This window comes from Strongylocentrotus purpuratus, unplaced genomic scaffold, assembly GCF_000002235.5.
Source record: "Strongylocentrotus purpuratus isolate Spur 01 unplaced genomic scaffold, Spur_5.0 spur5_scaffold_4, whole genome shotgun sequence".
Lineage (NCBI taxonomy): Eukaryota > Metazoa > Echinodermata > Echinoidea > Camarodonta > Strongylocentrotidae > Strongylocentrotus > Strongylocentrotus purpuratus.
The window spans coordinates 4,907,417-4,931,258 of NW_022145610.1; the positions used below are offsets into that span (position 1 = coordinate 4,907,417).

At 36.9% G+C, this 23,842-nt stretch overlaps 1 protein-coding gene across 1 annotated transcript; it reads right to left on the reverse strand.

Moving 5' to 3' along the window:
* Nucleotides 1-7,544: 7,544 nt before the first annotated feature.
* LOC100890256 (cyclin-dependent kinase 13) lies at nt 7,545-21,289 on the reverse strand. The gene is made up of 9 exons (XM_030997056.1): nt 21,240-21,289; nt 17,907-17,984; nt 16,606-16,845; nt 15,014-15,819; nt 13,961-14,203; nt 13,268-13,398; nt 10,109-10,287; nt 9,569-9,657; nt 7,545-8,776 (listed from the first exon to the last, which is right to left on the reverse strand). The coding sequence occupies exons 3-9, from the start codon at nt 16,838-16,840 to the stop codon at nt 8,642-8,644; spliced, it is 1,818 nt and encodes a 605-aa protein (XP_030852916.1). The 5' UTR covers nt 16,841-16,845; nt 17,907-17,984; nt 21,240-21,289; the 3' UTR covers nt 7,545-8,641.
* Nucleotides 21,290-23,842: the final 2,553 nt, after the last annotated feature.

Below are 23,842 nucleotides of genomic sequence, written 5' to 3' on the forward strand. Positions count from 1 at the left end.
TGACAAAATATACACACACCATGCAATGTACACATCTCCATGCCCGACTTGTCACAGCCGGTGGTTTATGGACGCCATCTGTTGTTCAGAAGCCATATAACTTTCTCTCACTTTATTTGCTACGCTCTATATTTTCATAGGCGGAGTTGGCATCGGAGGTACCGCTTGCTAAGCTTGTAAGAAAATTTTGGTATAGAAAAATCACAAATATATATATGGGCCTTGAATGTAAATTTAGACCATTGTGTCCTAAATACGGCTTTTTATATCCTTCCTCCCCCCCCCCCCCATTTCGATCAATTAGTACGGTCTTCAATATCTCCAAGTCTGTCGATCTTCTGTTTTTTTTTCTTCTTCTTCTAATTCTTCTTCTTCTTATTTTTATTACTAATATTATTATTATTACAAAACTGTATTATCATTATTATTCTCCTTCTTTTTCTCCTCCTCCTCCTCCTCCTCCTCCTCCTCGATCCTTCTCCTCCTCCTCGTCCTCCTCCTCCTCCTCCTCCTCCTCCTCCTCCTCCTCCTCCTCCTCCTCCTCCTCCTTCTCCTCCTCCTCCTCCTCCTCCTCCTCCTCCTCCTTCGACTCCTCATCCACGTTCTTCTTCTTCTTTGTCGTCGTCTTCTTCCTTTTTTCTCCATGGTCGAAGGCAACTTATGTTGTGTAATTTCGTTATAGCTATGAATAAAATCACAACTGCAAAACATATCCCTCAACGAAAACCTCCAGTGATTGTCTGAAATTTATCATTCCTTAAAACCTATTGGCCTAACTATGCAGAAAGAAAGAGAAAGAGAAAACTAAATATATGACCAACTATGACACAGATGAAAACATCGAGATAGAAGGTCGAACGTTAGAGAGAGTGAGCAGTTACAAGTATCTGGGACAAACTTTGAAAAAGGAGGACACCACAAAAGAAGAAGTTATGATGAGAGTAAAAGCAGGATGGATGAACTTTGGAAGATACACAGACATGTTGACCGATAAAAACATACCCATGTCACTAAGAAGAAGAATATGTTCAACCAATGCATTCTAACAACTATGACATATGGATCAGAAACATGGTCATTGAACAAGGATCTAGAACAGAAGCTTGTGACTACTCAACGAGCTATGGAGAGAAAGATGTCGCATTTATCTCTGCGAGACAAAATCAATCACAAAGTCATACGCCAGAGAACAAAGGTCAAAGACATCATGGAGAAAGTCAGAGAATCAAAGTGGATATGGGCTGGGCATGTAGCAAGACTTCAGGACAATAGATGGACAAACCGTTTAACAGAATGGCAACCAAGGATGGGAAAGAGAAGAAGAGGAATGCAGAAGAGAATTAGATGGAGAGATGACCTAACATCATACATGGGAACGGCCGCTTGGACTGGGACAGCTAGAGACAGAAGAGAATGGAAATTACATGAGGAGGGCTTTGTCCAACGTCTGGATGAACTATAGCCTGATAGATAGATAGATAGATAGAAAACCTACCTTTCTAAATTCAATTCAACTAAAACCTACTAACTTCAGAGAAACTCAAAAGGGAAATAACTTTAGGGGGAGGAAATCAATTATTTTCTTTTTTAGCACCCATTATACTTATCCCTCCCGAAGCGGTTTTTTTCTTCTTCTGTACTCTTGTATTGGTAGATGGGTAGGATACTTCTTCATGCGTCTGATCTATTAATATTTTGGGAAGATCCAATGAATTTAATTGATTCATGGTATATGTGATTATCATAAAGGAGTCACAAGAATTTTGGTTGGCATTGTACAATTTTATTCCTTATTATAGTACAGGTATGTTTGGGTAAATCACCCTAAATTCCTTCTTGGTCACGCTTACAACAAAACTCAAGTATTCTTTCATGTTAAGAAAAAAAACAAGGCAGAAGGCTTCGTTTCATTTTTCTAATGGATAGTACCTGTGAGAAAAAAAAATTGAAGGATTTGACTAGTTTTTAATCGCATTTTCAAATAATCGAGCACTTTATAACAAAATAAAGAATGGTCTCGTCAAGATATAAGCGGCATAATTTCATCAATAATTTTAGGCAAAAAAGGTTGTTTACTAATTGGGGGAAAAAGTGAAAACCACAGGAGGTGTGATTGAATGATTTTGGAAGAGGTATAATTCATATAAATGGTTAATATAAATAACAATTGATATAAATAATTTTGCCGATATAACAAAAAAAACATTGCACAATTGTGACAAACAAATTAAAGAATAAAACTGGGTACACAGAGAAACTTCAGATAAAAATACACATTTCCTCTATTCATCAGCCCCCCCCTTAATCCCTCCCCTCTCTCTCGCTCTCTCTCTCTCTCTCTCTCTCTCTCCCTTTCCCATACCTTCTCTCATTTTTTTCTCTCTCTTAAAGTTTCTCCTTTTCTGTCAATCAATTTTGAAGAAAAAAAAAATCACAAAACTTTTTTGGATCATCTCATGCCAACAGGTGAACTTGATATCGGATATATATATATATATATATATATATAACCTCATTCAATAGTTTAAACCATCCTCTGTCACGTTATAATATACAAATATGCACAGACTTGGAGAAGAACAGCCATTGGCTGAAGCAAGTGATCCGTGTTGAAATAAAATAAAATGAAATGAAATAAAAAAATACAATTGATTTATGAAACAATTGAAATAAGTAATGGAGATAAAATTGTATGATGACTTATAACACAGAGCCTCAGTGAATATGCCAAAGTCCTCTGTTGCATGCAGTTGCCATACATAACAATGATGTACAAAAAAAAAAACCAAAAACATGGCATTTTTTGCAGCAATTTACTGATGTAAACTCTGTTACCATACATTCTGACATCTCCTGTGAACACTGTCTACACTCTGAACATTCAAACTCAAACTCAACCAAAATGTAGCTTTCAAACTGAACACTTTTTAATAGAATCTATACGACAGATTTTTTTTTTATGGGACAGTATGCCTCCTTATTCAAAAACATTGACACAGCAAAAATATCAAGCTATAAAATGGTTCAACATTAAAAAATAGCATCTTTATAAATCTCATATATATATATATATATATAATAATAAGCTCTCTTTATAGTCATAAAAGATAGATATGAATTTACAAGTCATGACTGAAAGCACTTAATAGTACTTTATATCAATATGTACATAGAAATAGTTTATGAATACTTACAAATGGTGGAAAATACTATATTAATACATGAAAAATACTTGCACTTGAATTTACCTTCCCAGAGTATATTTGGGAATTAAATATTAAATTGTCCTTGTTTAACGGTTTAACCATTTGAAAAATGGGTACTATCAAATATAACATGTTTGAAATTGATTTGAATCAAAATGTTACTTTAGTTTAGTTCTTTGTAGTTCAAACTTAAAATATAAACCTTAACAGATTTAATAGATGATGTAAAGAACATGCTTGCACTATAGGAAGATATTGGATAGAAAATGTCAACAGATGCATTTTTACATTCCCATTATGGAAACCATGTGCATTAAAACTTGTAATGGTCTTGTCTTTTGTTATCAAAGTGTAAAAACTGTTAAAGGTTCTATACATTTCAATAATTTCAAAGTCTGTGTGTGTGTTTTTTGACATCATGTAATCCAATTAACAGATTGTACGAGATTTGGTAATTCTGAAAAAGTATTTTCATTTTTTGGGGGGTGGAAGGAGGAGCTCCGTCTTCAGGATATTGCGTTGTTCTCTGGGCTACAAGGAGGTTCTTATATTCCTGCCCTTGCCAAAGAGATGTAGACAGAAAATTATGAAAGTTGCACAGGTCTCTTTCCAGGGCACTTTGAGGTGGTTGTTTACCCTTAAGTTACTTTTAAGAGCATATCTAGATAGTCAGTATACTTCTGCACAATGCAATCTTTATAAGTTTCAATTAAGTTTTGATTAGAAATATAAAATAGTACCTATAACAAATACATCAGTATACATCCACTTTACAAATAATGTTTTTCAGATGACTGCACAAGCTATTAATTAGATAGGTATGTACAAAATATGATAATTCGACATGACAATTCTGTTACAATAGTGCCAAACTGGACAAGATTTTCTGTTTCACAGAAAATATAACCTGATTTTGATAGTGATGGCAGTGTTGAAATTACTTTTTTGTAAAGCACATTTAGATATTTGATATCATCAGCTTTTCCAGTAATAATATATCTGTAAAGCGCTTAGGTACATCGTTGGATCGGTGTATTGAGCGCTATATAAAAAACCAGATTATTATTATTATTATTATTTACATGTAGCTAAAAACTAACAATAATGTATCTGACAAAGCAAGCTACGTACAGATACATTCCTTTGGTAGATATGTAAAATACATATAATTAATCAATTGGGTTAACATACATTCCATTTTCCATCTTTAACCATGAAAAAAAGAAAACAAAATACTAATTGTTAATTAACAGAAAAAAGTATGTCAATAGTAATTATATGTTACTAAAAAGTAGGCCTAAATGTAATTAATTTATATCAATTAAACAATATCAGTAAAAAACAAAAAATAATATAATTGCAATACTATTCATATAATCAGGGGTGATAGTGAGCACTAAAAAAAAATAGGTTTTTGTTTTCCCCTCAACCACGCCCCCCTTGAGTAAAAAAAAAGAAGAGGATTAGCGGGGAAAAAATGGCATGTATCAACATTCCCGCCTTTCAAGTAAAAAAAAATTGGACAAAAATAGGGCAAAATAGGGAAGAGTAGAGAAAATAAGAGGGAAATCGGGAAAATCAGGATAAAATATGGAAGAAGAAAAAAAATTGGTAAAAAAAAAAAAAAAAAAAAAAAAAAACTTTTTTTTTTTTTTTTTTTAATAAATCGGGAAGAAAAAAAAAATCGGGAAAAAATCGGGAAAAATAAAAAAATCGGGAAACCGATTTAAATCGGGTTTTTATCAGGCCTGTATAATTACACTTTTTTTCAATATGTAATAGTATATCAGTAAAGCGCTTCGAAACATTGTATTAAGCGCTATATAAAGCGGAATATTATTATTATATGTTCCCACAAGGAATGTAGTTCACTACATTACTTGTGGGAACATATAATAATGATGATGATACTGCTGCTTACTATGACAAGGGCAATGATACACCTGTAGATCTCCTGAGAATAATCTACAATCGAGATTAAGGAGCCAGAATCAATATCTTCAACCATCATTTGTCAAGCTGATGATGTTAAAGGGGAAGTCCACCCTGAAATTAAGTTAGTTTTAATAGGAGTAGAAAAATGAGAGAAACAAGTCAGTGAAAGTTTGAGCAAATTCCGATTAAAAATAAGGAAGTTAGGATTTTTGAAGTTGTGATCAATCAAACACAAATTGGCAACTCTATGACGTATCATGCGAGCTCAACTTCCATTTGCTCAGTACTAAAAAAATCTAAAATTTTCATTTTCCCTCAAGAAAAATTTCAACCATACATGCACCCTAAATATAATAATTGCAAATATGTTTCTATACTCCCCCTGCAAGGAACAAATATATATTCCGTCTTCAATAACGAAGAAAACATGATTTTATGGAATATTATGCACAAAGCAAATGAAGGAGAGCTCGTATAATAAGTCACAGAGTTGCCAATTTGTATTTGATTGATCACAACTTCAATAATTCATAACTTTCTTATTTTCATTCAGAATTTGCACAAACTTTCACTCACCTGATTTTCTTATTATTCTGCCTCTATCGAAACAAACTTATTTTGGGGGTGGACTTTCCCTTTAACCCAATGACGCCGGAGAAAAGATACATCACATCTAGACTTAATCTCTTAACAAAGAGTCATTCATTTTTCAATCATTGACCAAAACATCACTCAGTATTATCTTAAACAATAATCCCTCTAGTCTCTAAGTTATGTTTTAAAAAATACAATAATAACAATAACAATTTTTTTTTAAATAAAAATAAATAAATAAATAAAAATATATATATTTATAAACAAATATATATATATATATATATACAGTCTACACAAATCAATGATACTGGCCAATATAAACCATCCACTTCAATCACAAATTTCTCTGAGATTTGATATATCAGTACTTTTCAGCTTATGTACATACATGTATGTAGCTGTTGACCGTTTCATAGTGATTAAAAAATAAAATCATCTAATCAATTGAAATCTGAAAGATCATCTCAAGTTTTCAAATTTGATAATTACAATTATTGTGCATTTTAACATCTATTGCTTTACTGTAGCATTCCACATATCATTATGTTGATATTACATGTATCATCCTTTTGATATATGCAATTATATACAATTAAAGACAAACTTGAGTTCTGGTAAAAAAAGAAAATTAATTCTCACAGAATCTAACGAAACTTACACTTAATGTTCAAGATTACAAATAAATGTCATATGCCAAACAATTTTGGAAGAAAATGTATACTGGCTGAGTAATGAGCATAGAAAGATAAGGAAATCAGGGTAGTACTAACCCTGACACCATGTGTGTTGTCCCATATACATCTATCTGTGTAAGTAATTGTTACTTTACCAAGACTCTGCCAAATTTATGATGATTTTGATGACTCTAGAACCTTGCATTACACACCATTAATTACATGCTATATGATCAACTTTTCTGATCCATTCCACACCTTTTCTTTCACAATGCAATCGCATTACCAGTACTCAAGTTTATCTTTAAGATTAACATTTTCTTTTCCTTCATATACTCTTGTAAAGTTGGAAAAACAAAAAGATGTAAAGAATGTAACTCATGACATATGAAGTGCTCTACATATCAAAGTGTTTAAGTTTCTTATCATTTCAGGTCGGTAGTGCATTCAAATTTCTTTCTTTAAGTGTTTCATAATAATTACATTCAATATTTTGTTTTTCAATTATCAGTACTGACATTAGAGGTTGCTATGTCTGACAGGCCTTAGACAGGCCTCAACTCTTCCAACCTAACATATGCAATTGACATGCTGAATAACAAAACTGAAATGAAATCATTTGTAACGAGATTAATTCGCATACACATGTAGTTCATCACTATATACTAGGGAAGAAATGTGCATAAATTTGAATTTTGTTGAATACATCATAAAAACTGACTGCTGATTCCATATCCATTCAAATAATTGACATTATCCTACATCAGTTGTAATTTACTCGTGCAAATGTGACACTGTTATCTTCCTCATAAAAATCGCATTAACGGAGAAATCCACCCTGATGTTAAGTTGGTTTTAATATAAGTAGAAAAATGAGAGAAACAGGTCAGTGAAAGTTTGAGCAAAATCTGATTAAAAATAAGAAGGATATGAATTTTTAAAGGTGCAATCAAGCAAACACAAATTGGCAGCTCTGTGACGTATCTTGCCAGCTCTTCTCCCATTCACCTATACTAAAAAACTTCAAAAATCTTTGAGTTTCACTGATGACAACTTCAAAAATTCACAACTTTCCTACTTTACATCGGATATTGCTCAAATTTTTACTAAGTTGTTTCTCTCATTTTTTGGCTTTTATTAAAAACCAACATAATATCAGGGTGGACTTCCCCTTTAACGTAATGAAAACAATTCAAATGCACAAGTGTATTTGATTTAAATATAATAACATTAAAAACAGAGCATGTACAAAATAAATCGTGGAAATATAGTTTGCTTAAAAAAGGGGAAAAAAAAACTTAATTCAACAAATTTTTGGTAAAAACATGTTCTAAGGTAGGCTTTACATGTAGAAGACACACACACACACACATACACAAAAAAAAGCGTTTTCACAGAGGAACAAAAATAAAACTGAACTAATCTGAATGACATAAAAAATCTTACAATTTCTATTTTTGATGAGACTGATAGATTTACATCAAAATGAATTCAGGAACCTCCATTAAAAAGGCAAACTATTTAATCAAAACAATAATTTAAGTTTGACCAAATTAACAAGTGATAAACCTACTTAAAGGATACTGGTAACCTAAATTGCATTCTTGAATAAGATATAATATTTAAAAGAAAACTAAACAATAATACACCATTTTAATGTTGGTTATCCTTTCTAAGCTGAATTACTGTTGCATAAGAATGTTTGTACATGTAAGTCTTAGCCTACAACTAGAATTGCAGATGTATGCTCATGTCAATAAAACTATCTGTAAACACAAAATATTACAAAAAATATATTTAAAATCTGTAGCAAAAAAAAACAACTCAAAACAAAAACAAAACACCTTTTTTAACAAACAAAAGCTAAACTACTAACATTTACAATTGTAACTGTGGAAGGATTATAACATCTCTGTATAAACTGGTCTTAACATTATAAGATGGAATTAAAAGAAACTCACTGTGGTTATCATACTGAACCAGTTCAGTAGATGTGCAGGAAAGGATCTAACTCTTCCATAACACTGATCATGCCATTAGAAATATGGAGAAACAAATTAAAGGCAATCACTGTGAATGACAACTATAATCTCACGTAGGATCATTGCAGTGGAAAGGCTTGCAGACCATAAAATCTTCCATAAAACTGGTTTCCAATAGAAAGATGGAAGTCTGGGCGAACCCACTTTGGTCAAAATAGATCTACAATCTCAGCTCAATTAATCCAGATCAGTAGAATCGTTTGGCAGTGAAGTCATCCACAGGGAAAAAGGAGATGAGAACGGGCTGGTTGAAGAGCTTCTGACCGATGAGGGCGTTTAGTGCTGACTTTGTGTTTGCTGAATCCTCAAACTCAATAAAGGCCTGAATATATAATACAAAGGGAATCAGAGAAATGTATTGGATGACAATGCAATATATACCTAGTATCAATATAAACTTATCAAATCTTTATAGGGAGAGTCTACTGGCGTGTCGCTGTGAGGGAGATTAGAGCAGACTCAGGCCCGAATTCACAAAGGAGGTTTGAATTTAACCCATGGTTTAAATCTTCATTTACATAACCCATGGTCTAAAATTAGCGCCAAATAAGCACGACACAGTCAGAGGTCCAATATTAGACGCACGCAAGGCAAGGTATGTTTACTTTGCGCTAATTTTTAAACCATGGGTTATGTAAATGACGGTTTAAACCATGGGTTAAGTTAAACCTCCTTTGTGAATTCGGGCCGAAACTTCAAACTTTAAACCTTCTTTACAGTTTGTTTGGTCTAATAATTCATTTAAAAGACTTTATAAGAAACAATCTTCTCTCTCTTTATAATTCATAATCTAATGCAAGACCTCATCTTTCATCCCAAAATACAATCTTTTTTTCTTTACAGTCTATGTTATTATTACTTTTACGCCTGGTGCATTAAATTGTCAAGCCTTGCTATGGAAGCACCATTTTCCATCTGTACTATGGTTAATACTTTCATATTTTTCAAATAATTTGAAGGTTATTATGTCAATTTACATGCAATTCTGACATTTTCATCTGTTGTAGTATTCCATCTCTTATCTTTGTATAGATTGTGATGATTATAGAAATAAATGTTAATTCAATTCAATTCAATATAACCCCTATCCATAGTCATGACCTGTTGTACTTACTGTGCCTTTTCCTGGTCCTGCTTTAGGAATGAGGAGTGATTTGATTGGTCCAAATTTGAGGCACTCACGTTTGATATCCTGATATAAAGCTAAAAATAAAAGTAAACAAACAAAGATAAAAAGATAAGTCACATGTATCACTTAAGTTGTGAGAAATAAACAAAAATGTTTGTGACTAGTTTTTCTGGTGTAACAAGGAACTACATTATGCAGTCCAATCAATTTATGTTTATGTTTGTAAAGTAACTCGTATCTACTCAAACAATAATTGATTAAACCTGGTTCATTCACCAAACTGACATTACTTTTGCCATTCATTGTGTAATTCTTTTACTGGATGACACATTTCAATCACACTTCTCTGTTAACTTGCATATAAACCATCCCCCCCCCCAAAAAATAGAGTTCTGCATTCATGTTTGATCCTTTATATCTCTCTTGTTACTGTATTATCATACTGGATGTTGGTATCATTGAAAAGCCTGTTAATTCCCCTTTACAATTACATTACATTAAAAAATAATGATGATGTCCACTTACAGTGAAACACTTTTTGATTGGTCAGATCCACATTGGAGGAGACAAGGTTTGACAGGCGAAGGGTTCTCATTGGTAGAAGCAGAAGGTCTTTGGCACTTGGGGTCAGTTCATTGGAGAAGAAAGGGTGGGTCAGAATCTCTGCTGCGGAGGGACGCTTTGCGATGTCACATTGTAACATGCTGTGTAAGAGAAGAGTAATATTTCAAAGTGAAAGTTTAGTGATGCTGGAGTTCACATTTACTTATAAGTTAAAAACAATTTAAAAACTTTTGAACATTACTTATTTTGATTGGACATATCATCGATGATGCTATACCGGGTGAGTCAAAAAAGTTTACACATAGAAAACTGCTAATTATTCAAAAAATCATAATTGAACAGTAAATTATTATACATCTTATGAAAGAGTGTTTTATCTCAAATCATTTGGTATCATTTTTGTGTGGTATGTGTTCACGATTGGATGAACAGGAGGCATTGTTTGCGAGAGTGCAAAAATCGACTTGCGCCAAAGTGATGCCTACAGCATGTATTATGTTCGGATTACCGGAGTGAGAGAATGAATTGAATGTATCAAATGAAATGCGTTCCATACGATTTTTGCAGAAGCAAAGTCACACAGGCTACCGCACACGTGCACAAATGTTCGTTGATATTTGATATTCGATATTTGATATGTGTGGCATGATTCAATTTGTTAGGGATGTTATTTGGACCTGCAAAAACCAATTTAATACCCAAATCCCAATTGTTTTATGTTATGCTAGGAGTCCATTGGGCCGGCGCCAGTTGGTGCCAGTTTGCGCCAAAGATTATGTGAATGGCGCGTAGTGGCTCGCTGTGGCGCCGAATTAATGTCTGCTCGGCATGTGTTGCCAAGTGGAATAAACTGGGTGCCATATGGCGTGCGCCAAATGCGACCCGGCTTGCTCCAAAATGTTGCGCTAGTTTGCGCCAGTTCGCGCCATTACACGGCCATTTGATTCCAAAAGTCACCCTGTTGGCACCATTCGCGCCAATAGACGGCTACTTTGCGCCACTTGGTGATTAGTTTGTGCCAAAGGTCGCCAAATTGGTTTGAACTTGCCGCCGCTTGCCGCTACTTGCCGACTATATAAATACCGGCCATCGGCTACCTGGTTCAGACCCTCCTCAGCTGCTGTATGAACAACATCTCTACTAAATATTTACAATTTTGATATGTCTGAGGCTTTTGATAATGTTGGAATGATGATGCTGCTCCATCAGAAGATGATGAGAGATGCTGAGGTGGCCACTGCCTATCAACTTATGCTGGCCAATCCTGAAGAAGAAGAGCCTCCTAAGAAGAAAAGGAAGCACAACTGGTGGTTTAGACTCATGCTCCACCCACAGTTGAGGGCCGAACGTGGACAGTACCACACTTTGATGGAAGAGCTGAGGGAGAATGACAGGAGGAAGTTCAAGAACTACACCAGAGTGTCCTCAGAGATGTTTGATGACCTGTTGGTCAGGCTTACACCCCACTTGCAGAAGAAGGACACCCACATCAGGAAGGCTGAGACCATTCCCCTTGGTCTCAAGTTGTTCGTCTTCCTGCGCCATCTCGCCACCGTGGGGCCACCTATGCCGAGCTGTCTTACAACTTCCGAGTGGGCAAGGAAACCATCCAGAAGTTTGTCCCTGATGTAGCCAGAGCGATAGTGGATGAGTATGCTGCAGAAGTCATCTCCCTCCCCACAACCAATGAAGGCTGGCTTGAAGTTGCAGGTGATTTTGAAGCCAGATGGAATCTTCCTCACTGTCTGGGAGCCTATGATGGAAAGCACATCCATCTCCAGAAGCCCAACAAATCAGGCAGCCTTTACTTCAACTACAAGCAGTTCTTCTCGGTTGTCCTGATGGCTCTGGTAGATTCAAAGTACCAGTTCCTGTGAATCGATATGGGCGGGGTTGGCCATCAGTCTGATGCCCAGATCTACAACAACAGTGAACTGAAGGAGTGCATTGAAGCTGGCACTTTAGGCATCCCAGATCTAGCTCCTCTTCCCCATGATGATGAAGAGCACCCTTTGCCGTACTTCTTCGTGGGAGATGATGTCTTCGCCATGAGGACGTACATGATGAAGCCCTATGGCCGTCGTAACATGGACCAACAGCAGAAGATCTTCAACTACAGGCTGTCCAGGTCAAGGCGTGTGGTTGAAAATGCCTTTGGTATTCTGGCTCTGTGGTTCCAGTGCTTCCTTGGCCAGATGAGACAGGAACCAGACACAGTCCGCCTGCTCGTTGAAGCTGCCGTCATGCTGCACAACCTCATCAGGAAGCGCTATCAGGCACTGGACGTCCGCATGTTGGACCAGGAGGATGCCCAGCACAACCTCATCCCTGGAGCTTGGAGAACTGCCGTCATCACTGTGAGAAAGTCCTGCGATGCCGCCCTGCTTTTATAGGCGGTAAGTGGCGCCGAAAGGCGGGCAACCAGGTGGCATTTGGCGCGAAGTAGTCACAAATTGGGTGCCGTTTGGCTCGCGTAGTGGCGCAAACAAGGTGCCCCTTGGCGCTAAGTGGCGCCATGTGGCGCGAAATCTCATTGGCGCAACGTGGCGCGCGCCATTACATTCCAGTGGATTCCAACAGGCGGATTGTTTGCGCCAAAGGGCGATATGTTCGCGCCATTTGGTACCACTTGGCGGACACTTGGCGCTGATTGCTTGATGCAAGTGGCGCGACGAAAATTTCAAACATTTTGAAATTTTCTTGCCGCCACATTCAAATTTGGTGCCGTTACGGGCCACCACGAGCCAGTTGGGAGGCAGTTTGAGCCACTACATGCCACTAGGCACCTTATTGGCGACACTAGGCGCCACAGTAAATTGCATTGGCGCAAACTGGCGCCAACTGGCGCCGGCCCAGTGGACTCCTTGCATTAACATCACATAAGCAACTTTGGCGCAAGTCTATTTTTGCACTCTCGCAAACAATGCCTCTTGTTCATCCAAGCGTGAACACATACCACACAAAACTGATACCAAATGATTTGGGATAAAACATAATTTACTGCTCATAAATGATTTTTAAAAGAATTAGCAATCTTCTAGGTGTAAACTTTTTTTTGACTCACACTGTGTACATAAAATATTCATCACTACTATCTTACTCTCATTCTATGATTCTTACCTCTTAACAAGATCTGATAGATGATGTACAGCTGCTTGGCGGATAGGGGAGAGTTTGGGGTTGGTCATCTTTGGTTTGAAAAGGTTTTCTATGAGTGGCTCACATTCACAGGCAGTGTTAGAACAAGATATCTGTTTGGGAGTCAGACAAAAGAAAAACATCATTACTTTGTTCTTTCATCGCATTACTGTCATTTTACATCTCTGTCATGCCATAAACTACACCACTATCATCACTATTACCTGAAGTTAAATCAAGAATCCTCTCAATATTAACATTTCCAGTAAACATTATTATACTTATCGTAGTCATCATTTTCATCATTATCATCCTTTTAACCGCCATTGTTTATTGTCATCTTTATCATCGTGATAATTCTTTGACACCAACATAATCACCATTATCTCTCTCATCACATACACCATCAGCACAACCATCATCACTTCCCTTTAAGTTGCTTGTGCGTGGGTATATAGAGGGCAGCACACGGACGTACGCACGGGAGCGTAATACCCGTTGGCTCAGTGTTATGTAGTGGTCGCCAAGTTGCTTACCTCAAAAACAACTATATACCCACGCATGAACATCGTTAACTGCACTGACTCCAAACACATTTAAGGGCAACTGTTACCATCATCACCAACATTATCTTCATCTCTGCCAACTCCACAACCATCACTATGATCCACCTACCCGACATTGCAAGCAGGCTCCAGGGAGCACATCATCCTGGCCATAGAGCTTCATCCCGGTGTACGCCCTCACTATGACGCAGCCCAGACTCCATATATCTGCTGCGTGAGTGCACTCTGTAACGCCCTCATCAACAGCGCTCATCTTGTGCACCACTTTCTGGTTGCCTAGGCTACTCACAAAACTATTCCACACCTTGGCCTCTGGGGATTGGTAACATAAGCTCTGAATCTGGCTGAAATCCTTCATTCCAAAAAACAGAGAGAGAATAAAGAAACAATATAGTTTGATATACATACACAATTTTGTTGATATAGCACTGATACATACTCTGACCATTTAAGTTTTGGTTGATAGGAAATATAGAATAAATGTTACACAGAATTTTGATTTAAACAATTTTGTATAATAAAAAGAAAAAACAACAAACCATTTTATTGTTTAAAACAATACACCATTGAGTAAGACACTCATAATGGCCTTTTATGTCGTACATATCTCTTTTGGATCAGATTTTGAACTAGTCCACAAGATTGACAATGTAGGTTAAGTGAAAATCCTAGGAAAGTCGTGCAGAAGGTGATTAAGTCAAACGTATCGGTCTCCGGGGCTTTATCCTCTTAGACCGATGGTATCATATACTGTCGATTGCTAGAACCCTCAGATATGAATGAATGGTGGTGGTTATTTTACCTGACTGCTAAGAAAGCATACATGCTTGTAAGTAAGCAACCAGACGGCTGACGGCTTTAGGTCCTCTCTGAGGGACCTGGTAATGAGGATTAATGCCTTACCAAAAGGCACTGGCGCATCGCCTTGGTTTCGAACCCGGGTCACCGGATTACGAGACCACTGCCCTATCGACTGAGCTATCGCGCCTCCTTATATCTTTTCAGAAGACCCAAGAGGAGAGAGACAGAGTGGAGAAAGATTTTAATAAGCAACTGGGGAATCATGTAAATGCAAAAAGATAAATACAATACCAACTAATTTAAGCAAGAAAATGAATAACCTAATAAAAGGTAATGAATGAGCTAAAATCCATTGACTCACTTGGCGTCCTTCCTGAAAACTATGTCCAAAGTCCACAATCTTCCAGCTGCCTTCCTGTGAGCTCCACAGGATATTGGCTGGTTTGAGGTCACCATGGACCCAGCCACACCTCTGAACAAACTCCAAACATGATGCTATATCTCTCAACAGCTGCTGGATCAAGTAGAGCGAGAGACCATAACTGGAAGCATCCTCATCATCATCATCCTCCTCTTCTACGTCCTCCTCACTTGCTCCCTGATTGCCTTCTTGGTGATCAGCAAGATCATCCTCCTCTCCGTCATCTTCTTCAGCGTTATCTTTCTTTGTGTTCTTCAAAGTCCCTGAGTGAGTCCTGCTATCTCTACCTGAATTTGAGGCAAGAGCGGTGCTGCTGTCAGGAGCTCTCGTTGACCCATGATCACTATCCTTACCCTTGCTCCTTAGACCGGCAGCTCGCTGGGCAGTTGCTCTCCTCGTCTGCATCCTGGTTCCACACCTCCCGCTGCCCTCTGTGTGATCTGCTGTCCTGACTCTACCATGACTTCTTCCACTTTGAGCCGTCTTCTTCTCTTTGCCTTGTCCTTTCCCTTTCTTATGGTCCTTGTGGTTTGCGGTACCACTGGTGATGTCATTGTTGTTATTGTTGCATGGAACATTGCTTACAACCCTGGAGTGGTTTTTGGAATGGTTGCTGGTTGTAGGAATACTGGAGAGAATAACTCGACAATTTTCACTGCGGTAGATGAATTCCTTGAGATTAAAGTCGAGCAGTTCCATTGCCAGACAGGGGTGTCCCTTATGGGTAAAAGTGCCATAAACTGAAACTGGGGAAAGGAAAAAAAGCAAGAAGTTTCTGATTAGTAACTAGCAATTTCAAGCATTTAGGATTTTTTAGGCATGGAATTCAATTGATGTGATACAATATTCTACTAGTCTCAATTTTATCTGCAATAACTTTATAACACAGCAAGCTTTTACATTGATTCTTTGAAGTAATTAAAAACAGTATGTGCTTAATTAGTGTGCCAAGTTTTAGAACAATCTGATTATACTTGTGTCAATTCTATCCCTTCAGTGTCTCATCTTTTTTTTCAATTGGTATTGTACAGGCATTAAATGCATATCATATTGTAAAAGATGGATGTAAAAAAAAAAAAACACATATGAACAGATAACATTTGGAATTTTTGAACTATTAAAGCTAATAAACCTGTTACACAAACATGTGAGCCCTTATTGAAATAGAATTAAGTTACAACATTTCAAAGGTAAGACTATGTTTTTACTTTTAATGTATTTGATGATTTTAAAAAGATGTTCCTACATGTATATGTATCCTTCAGTTTGTTTGTCTCCATTTATGATACCTTGTTACATTGTAAACAATAGGTCTTGATGGTAAGCCTTACACTCCTTGAATGATTATTTTCTTCTTTTCCAATTCTTGCCCATGGAAATCAAACCTACATACATACATGTGAAAATTGTGAAGGCCTGTACACATTTCCTTTGTAAATCAAAGGTGTTCTAACATTCAAGGCTACCATCTTCCCCTTCACAAATCAATAAGAGCTTCAAAAAGAATTTTAAAACAAAGATGACGGACTTACTGACTCGTCTGTCCCCATAGACAGCATTGAGGTTACACATCTCCTTAATAAAGGCCAGTCGATATTTCTCCTCTTTACGGTAGACCTTGACTGCTGCCTGAAAGCTATCCTGGTCGGTGGACATATGGTATACCTTGGCGCACCGCCCCATGCCCAACACCCTCCCCAGTGTCCAGGGCTGCCCCAGGCCGGTCACCCGGGTACCCTCCTCAAACTGGGGAAACATCTCCTGCATGATAACTGTGTGGAAGATAAGGGGGCAAGGAGTGGTCACTTAATGCTTTTTTATGACTCACTTTGTTAACATAACAAATAATAATAGCCATATTCCTCATGTGCTCCTACCATCCTAATGAATACTCAGGACACCTAAGAAAGTATGTATATAACAAAGAGTTCAGAAAATTACATAAAGGAGACTAATGTGAATAACAATACAAAAAATATGAACAAATTAACTGAAAGCTTGGTTAAAGAGGTAGGTGGGAGAGAGAGAGAGAGAGAGAGAGAGAGAGAGAGAGAGAAAGAAACGGAATACAGGGGTTAGAGTGTAAGAAAAATTGGTGTGTAGTCTCTGTAGTGCATTCTTTGACAGTGATTAATTACACATTGCGGTCTCAGTTGACTTGAGAATTAGGTGCTATTATTCAGAATTGTTTTGGGAATATGATCGACTTTGGCAATTATTCGACTTTTAAAAGATCAACTTATACAGAGGACTAAAACATGCAGGTCTATGAAGAAATATAGGGACTTTCTATTATCATCGACTCAAGAGGTCATTCATCAAATGCAACGTCGCTTTTGTGCAAGGTTGACTGTATTTCAGCTGTGCAGAGAACTTATGGGCCAACAGAAAGGTCTTGAATTTACAACAAAATCAATGGTATTGTAGCCCAAAACTGTCCAAAAGTATGATAGGAAAAAAAAATCCACTTTTAAGATAAAAAAACCCACCAAAACAATTTCTTCAACACGCAGGTCTATGAATGTCGTTTCAATTTGAAAATCTGGGCGATTATGTAAATCAAGTTTTCAATCAAGATTATTTATATCGCGCCGATCCTGGTTAAAAACAAGACAAGAAACTTTATTGGATGAGAGCCATTCATGTGAAGAAACACACAGTCAAGAAGTAGACCCTCACTTTTTCTTCAGATCTAAAGGTTAAACAGAATTTTTACAAATGTAATTCTGCCCCACTCCACCTCGTCAACTCCACTATTGCTTACGAACAAACATACATTCACCTTTTTTAATCAACATACATATACATCTACATTAAAGCCCAATATATTTACCTTAATACGTTACAGCAGCCAGGGATAATGTCAAAAGACCTCAGCTCATTTTGGTAGAAGTTCAGATGCTGAAAAGATCTAACCAAAAAACAAATTAAAAATAAAATAAAATAAATACTCAAATGTTAAAAGTTACTCTTGGGTTCCACAAAATCATTAGCATTTAGAGCCATGCCGATATCAATTAAGATGAGCGGATACGTCGTCGAATGTCGATCACAAGGTCCGCGGTTCGAGCCCCGCCGCGGCACTAATTTCCTTTGGCAAGACATTGATCTACATTTGCCACACTCAACCCAGGTGATGTAAATGGGTACCTGGCAGGAATTAATTCCTTGAAATGCTGGAGCGCTGTATAGGCAGCTAGGCTAAAGCCGGGTAATAATAAATGCGCCTCGGAATAGAATTTCTAGATAGACAGCGCTATAGAAATATTACAGGAGAGTCACATCTGACTGACATGAGCGCTTTACAAGAACCCATTATTATTATTATTATTATTATTATTATTACAATGCACAGGGACTAATACACCGATACACTCATTAGTGCTTTGAAAAAAAATAAATTAAGATTTAACCTGCTGTGTTTCGTAGCTCAGTGGAACCAACGTTTTCTGAAGTTTTTGTTGAAAACATGCATGCACATACAGCAATCTTGCAGTAAATGAAGTTTTTTCAACAAAATATTGTTATTTTACCCCAAAATATTGTTATTTTACTGCAAAATATAATAACAATTTGATGTTAGATTAATACAATATTTATTCCAAATATTAAAAGAATATTACAATTATCAATAAAATAACTGCCTACTAAATACTAGAGGTCAATACGCATTAGCATTGACTCTATACAACATGGTAAATCGTCAGGTTAGGACGTAGAATCACCCTTTTTCCCATCAAAAACTTCATAAAATTATCATTTCAAGTGGTTGAAGGGATGCCCAGAGGAGTCGAAAAACATTGTAAGTCAAAATTGTAATTACTACTTCTTTTCATTTCGAAAAAATGTGACCCAACCCGCTATTTGAATTGTTTTCCTACTGCTATGCAGGCTCTAGAGCTCCGACGCCTTCAGCTCTCTGGAGTAACACTAACATTAACTCCAGGGAGCTCCGACGCCGATGGTGATGCCGTTGGAGCTTCAAAGCCTGTTTATGATAACGATTCAGACAGTGTGTTGGGTCACATGTTTTCGCAATGTAAAGAGGTACAACTTTGACTTACAATGTTTTTCAACTCCTGTGGGCATCTTTCCAACAACTTGAAATTCTAATTTGAAGAAGTTTTTGATGGAAAAAGGGTGATTCTACATCCTAACCCAACGATTTTGTATCATCGATTCAACATGGGGGAGAGACAGTATGCATGTGCGGTAGAGGTGCAGCAAATATGATTATTCATGATATAGAGCGCTGTTTGCTCATAATTGCTGAATATGCATTACCGAAGAGACAAACCCCTCCTCATTTTAATTGCTGTTGTGACCAAGATATGTTTAGAATTTTGAGTGGACGCCCCTTTGGAAATATGGAGATTAATCTGCTCTTTCATATGACACCTCATTTATTGAGTATCACCTTCAGGATCACAAGAAATAAAGGTATGAATCTTGATTCGGTCAAAAAATCATTGACCAATTTTGCATGATCGCGCAATACACATAGACTGCATAAGGATGCATGCAATCTCTATATCACAATATTTTCTGCGATAGCTAAAAAGAAGGGGCCTCGAATAGAGTAAAGGACCCGGTAATCGGCCAGCTCCAGTTTTCGGCCGATTGGTTGGATGCAAGGTAAAATCACTCTCGCGCCAATTAAGGAAAATGAGGCTGAGATCAGATGAATGTAATGCGCATGCGCTAAATGTTAGCTAAAGTTCTATGTGGTGTGCAACTCCTTCGGCATCGCACTCCAGCAAAGGTTTAAAAAAAAAAACATTGGTAAGTTGAAAAAAATTGTATTTTACTGCAATTAAGGAATAGAGTAGTGGCTCTGGTCTGCGGCCGATCGGCGGGAACTGCCGATTCTATTTTTATTGGAATACTCACAGAATACTTCAATACCCTCAATAAAGAGTCCATATACTTACTTATTAAATAGAAGTCACAAATAACCTAACTGACCCACAGCGTGGTCAGCATTGACCACGTTTCGAAATGCTTCGAGTTCCCCGGTTTGCGGGCACGCATTACCGGTTTGCGGCACGCGTACGTCACGATGAAAGCATGTACCAAATTACTACGGGTAACCCAAATTCTCATGTTTATCTGTTGCTACGGTAAATTTGTCAAGGTTTAAACAATTTCACCTTTTCCTCGAATGGATCATCCCATCCGGGGGCAAGTACTACTAGAAACTATCGGGTCATAGCGGGTACACACATCAGCACACATACCATCATACACGATCCCGCATGTTATGTGTGTATTAACACCCCCCGCCGCAAACCAGAAAAAACACGTAATTCAGTGCCGGTTTGCGGTCACCCCATGCAACTGGCCATGCGGTGGCACAATCAAAATATCTGCGATAGGAGACAGACCACAGCCATCATACTTCCACAAAAACATCAAATTTCACCTCCAATCGGACAAATATCGGACAAATAGAGCTACAATACTGATCTAGTCATGCCTCGATCTCTTAACTTAAAAGTTAGCACCTGCTGGAATTTTCATCGGCGACTGGTGCCGTAGATTTCCGACATCGCTGACGGATACTCCGTACCGACAGGAGCACCTGCTACGGACGTTTTCGGCAAAGCAGAACTTACCGTGGAATCCACGGTAGGTTTTAATGATTATTATCGAGTCATATTCATTTTATTTTTAAAACAAATACCCCTGGCCGCAAACCGGGCGATGCCGCAAACCGGAGACTCTACTTTAGATCTAGATCTAGATCTAACGTTAGGTGTCATAAAATGTCACTAAATTAGTAAAGAGTAAAGTACCGATTTTGAGTAAAATCAGTTAAGTTTTGTACAGTAGTGTGTGAAATGTTGAGAATCAATAGCACAGCTTTTAATACACAACCAGGATAGTAATGCAGCTATGTCAGTATGTGTATGCTGGATTGTGAAAGGCCGAAGAGATGAGAGCTCAATCAAGACATTCAATGCAACACTAACATCAAATGTAATACGTGGGACTTAATTATCACTTTGCACTAGACCCTTAATCGAATTTTACCCATATTAGAAGAATTTTGTCAACAGAATAGTTTGAAAATGTCGTCTTCTTAATTTCACAAAACAGAAAAGTTCATTCACAAGAGTCACCGTTTTTCCTAAAAAGTTATAGATATAAGTTATATAATACTTACATGCCCTGCAGTTGGTTACCGCTTTCTTCACTGCGCAGCAAAGATAGATTGGGTATGTACAAATAAATTGTTTTGAACTGCTGCCCTCTACGTTTTCAATGTTTTATGTCGCAAGTCGGTTTCTTTCAAATCTGTCATTCCCCCCCCCCCCCCCCCCCCCCCCCCCCTCTCTCTCTCTCTCTCTCTCTCTCTCTCATTCTCTTGGTACTTGGTTGGGTAATCCCTTTGGCAGCTCACTCAGGAAGCTATACTTCCTATATCTCTTTCTCTCTCTCTCTCTCTCTCTTGGTACTTGGTTGGGTAATCCCTTTGGCAGCTCACTCAGGAAGCTTTACTTCCTCTATATATCTTCCCCCCCCCCTCTCTCTCTCTTTCTCCCCCCTCTCTCTCTCTCTCTCTCTCTTTCTCCCCCCCCCCCCCCTCTCTCTCTCTTTATCACTCTATTATTTTGGACTCTCGCTACCCAGGAAACCTCCCTCTCATGTTATTAGTGGGTGTATCACACAACTAATCTGTCTCTTCCCTCCATTATCAGCAAAGGTAAAAATGTCATAATTATCTAGCACGAAAACGGGCATAACATGAGACCAAAGTAACAACATATAGTGAAAAATTCATTTATTTTGATCTGTTTATGAAATAAATATTAATTGAGTAATATCATAATTTCATGAATCCCCACAATAATCATGCTGATCAATGCACATAACATATTGAATGACTGTTTACAAAAAGACTGCTTCATTTTTTTGCTTAACCTTGACCATGTAAAAAGTTTACAAATATTATCTAGCATGGTAAAAAAAGTCTAATATCTGGGCATTTAAAAAGACTGCTTAATTACACTAAAAATATCAAATACTTAAGTTATTTTGGAAGGCACTAAACGTGTTGATTGCACTATAAACAAGTAACACCATATAATATTCAAATAACACATACTTTTTGGTGTCGGCAATTACATTTTATACATGATATTATAGTAGCAGGACGTACATTAAGCATTACACATCTACATTCACTTAGTATCAGAGCTGTCAGTCTTCATGAGAAAAAAGAACTTGTCATGAGGAACGTATTGACCTTGAGGTGATGATACTGGTATGTGTTCTGCAATACAAACCAAACCAATCACATTCCACTTTCCATGTACAAAATATTTTTAAATGTTTTTGTTTCATTTTTATCCTTTTTAACCACAAACAAAAATCTCACACTTAATATTTCATGCCAGGATTACCTGCCTTGTGACAATTTCATTCCTCTTTTTAAAAAATAATTAAGAATTGTGATGGCTTAAACTACATGAAAATCAAATACATGTATTTTCATTCATAATGGTTTATTAGATATACCTTCCTAGATATATATCCACTGCAGTTCATAAAAGAGATTTCATTTAAATTTTATTTTTTGGATGGACAACAAATCAGATACTTACATACAAATAAAGTATTAAATTTTTTTTTTTCTTTCTGACATATTTCCAATTCAAAATTGACAGCTCACTACATTTATGTAATAGTTTATATATTTTGTTAAAATAATTCATATAAAAAGCTAAAGAGTACATTACAGTTACCAAGAAATACAATTTGGTGTAATGCAGCATACATGTTAAAATACACTACAAGAACAAATTGTCCCTAGATGTACAGGGTCTGTTTAGAGACCTACAGAGGAAGTCATAGTAGCTTTACTTGGCAGCAAAAATGTGTTAAGACCCTGTATATTATCAGCATTCAAAATCTTTTCTAAAAAGACACACATTCTTCTATTTTCCTTCAAGGCCTCTTCTTTCTCCTCTTTGAAAATAAAAAACAAGATGAATGCAACAGTGTCTCTTTGATATTTTTAACACTTTATGACCCTGTGACTTTTGACCTCTTACACCCAATAGCTAAACAGTTCATCCTTGCATGCTCATACATACTACATCCAAGTTCGGTTAAAATCTGTTCAATCAATGGATCTCAAGTTACCATGGTAATGAAATGCAGGACAGATGGATGGATGAACAACCCCAAAAAGATACTCTCAGTCACCACCTTCTGTGACAGAGGCACAAAATATATATATATAATATAATATTGTAAATCAAGTGAACACTTTGATCACAATGTGAAGGCATATCAGGCATAGTGCAGGGCTTACACATCACTTTCTGCCTACCCCTACTAGAGGGAATTGAAAGAATCATGTTTGAAAACTTGGAGTAAACGTGCAATGCCCTGAGGTACTACACTCATATCATCACATTCTGAATAAGATATAGTTGGAAGAATAAACTTGATTCTACGTATTGCGTTTCTATCTACTATCACAAAATCTAATTCTTAGAAACTGATAATATAGTAGGCTTATGTTCTAAAATTCTAAAACTAATAAGAAATCTAAAATTCTAAAACTAATAAGAAATCTAAATTTCTCTGTATTTTCAATGCATACATGTACATGTACATCAAGTTTTTGTCTGAGATGAGCAAAGAGTACATGAAATAAGCACAAATAGATAATGGTCTCAATTTTGCACAGTTTATAAAAATTTGCATCAGCCTTCACTTTTATACAAAAATAATTTTTTCCGATTATATGTAATTCAT

What these genes read in the sequence shown, in the direction of transcription:
- LOC100890256 (XM_030997056.1), bottom strand. Translation starts at nt 16,840, where the DNA reads ATGCAGGAGATGTTTCCCCAGTTTGAGGAGGGTACCCGGGTGACCGGC. An exon ending in CAATCAAAAAGTGTTTCACT is followed by an intron (nt 9,658 to 10,108) that starts GTAAGTGGACAT and finishes TTTTATTTTTAG; the next exon opens with CTTTATATCAGGATATCAAA. An exon ending in CAGGACCAGGAAAAGGCACA is followed by an intron (nt 8,777 to 9,568) that starts GTAAGTACAACA and finishes TTATATATTCAG; the next exon opens with GCCTTTATTGAGTTTGAGGA.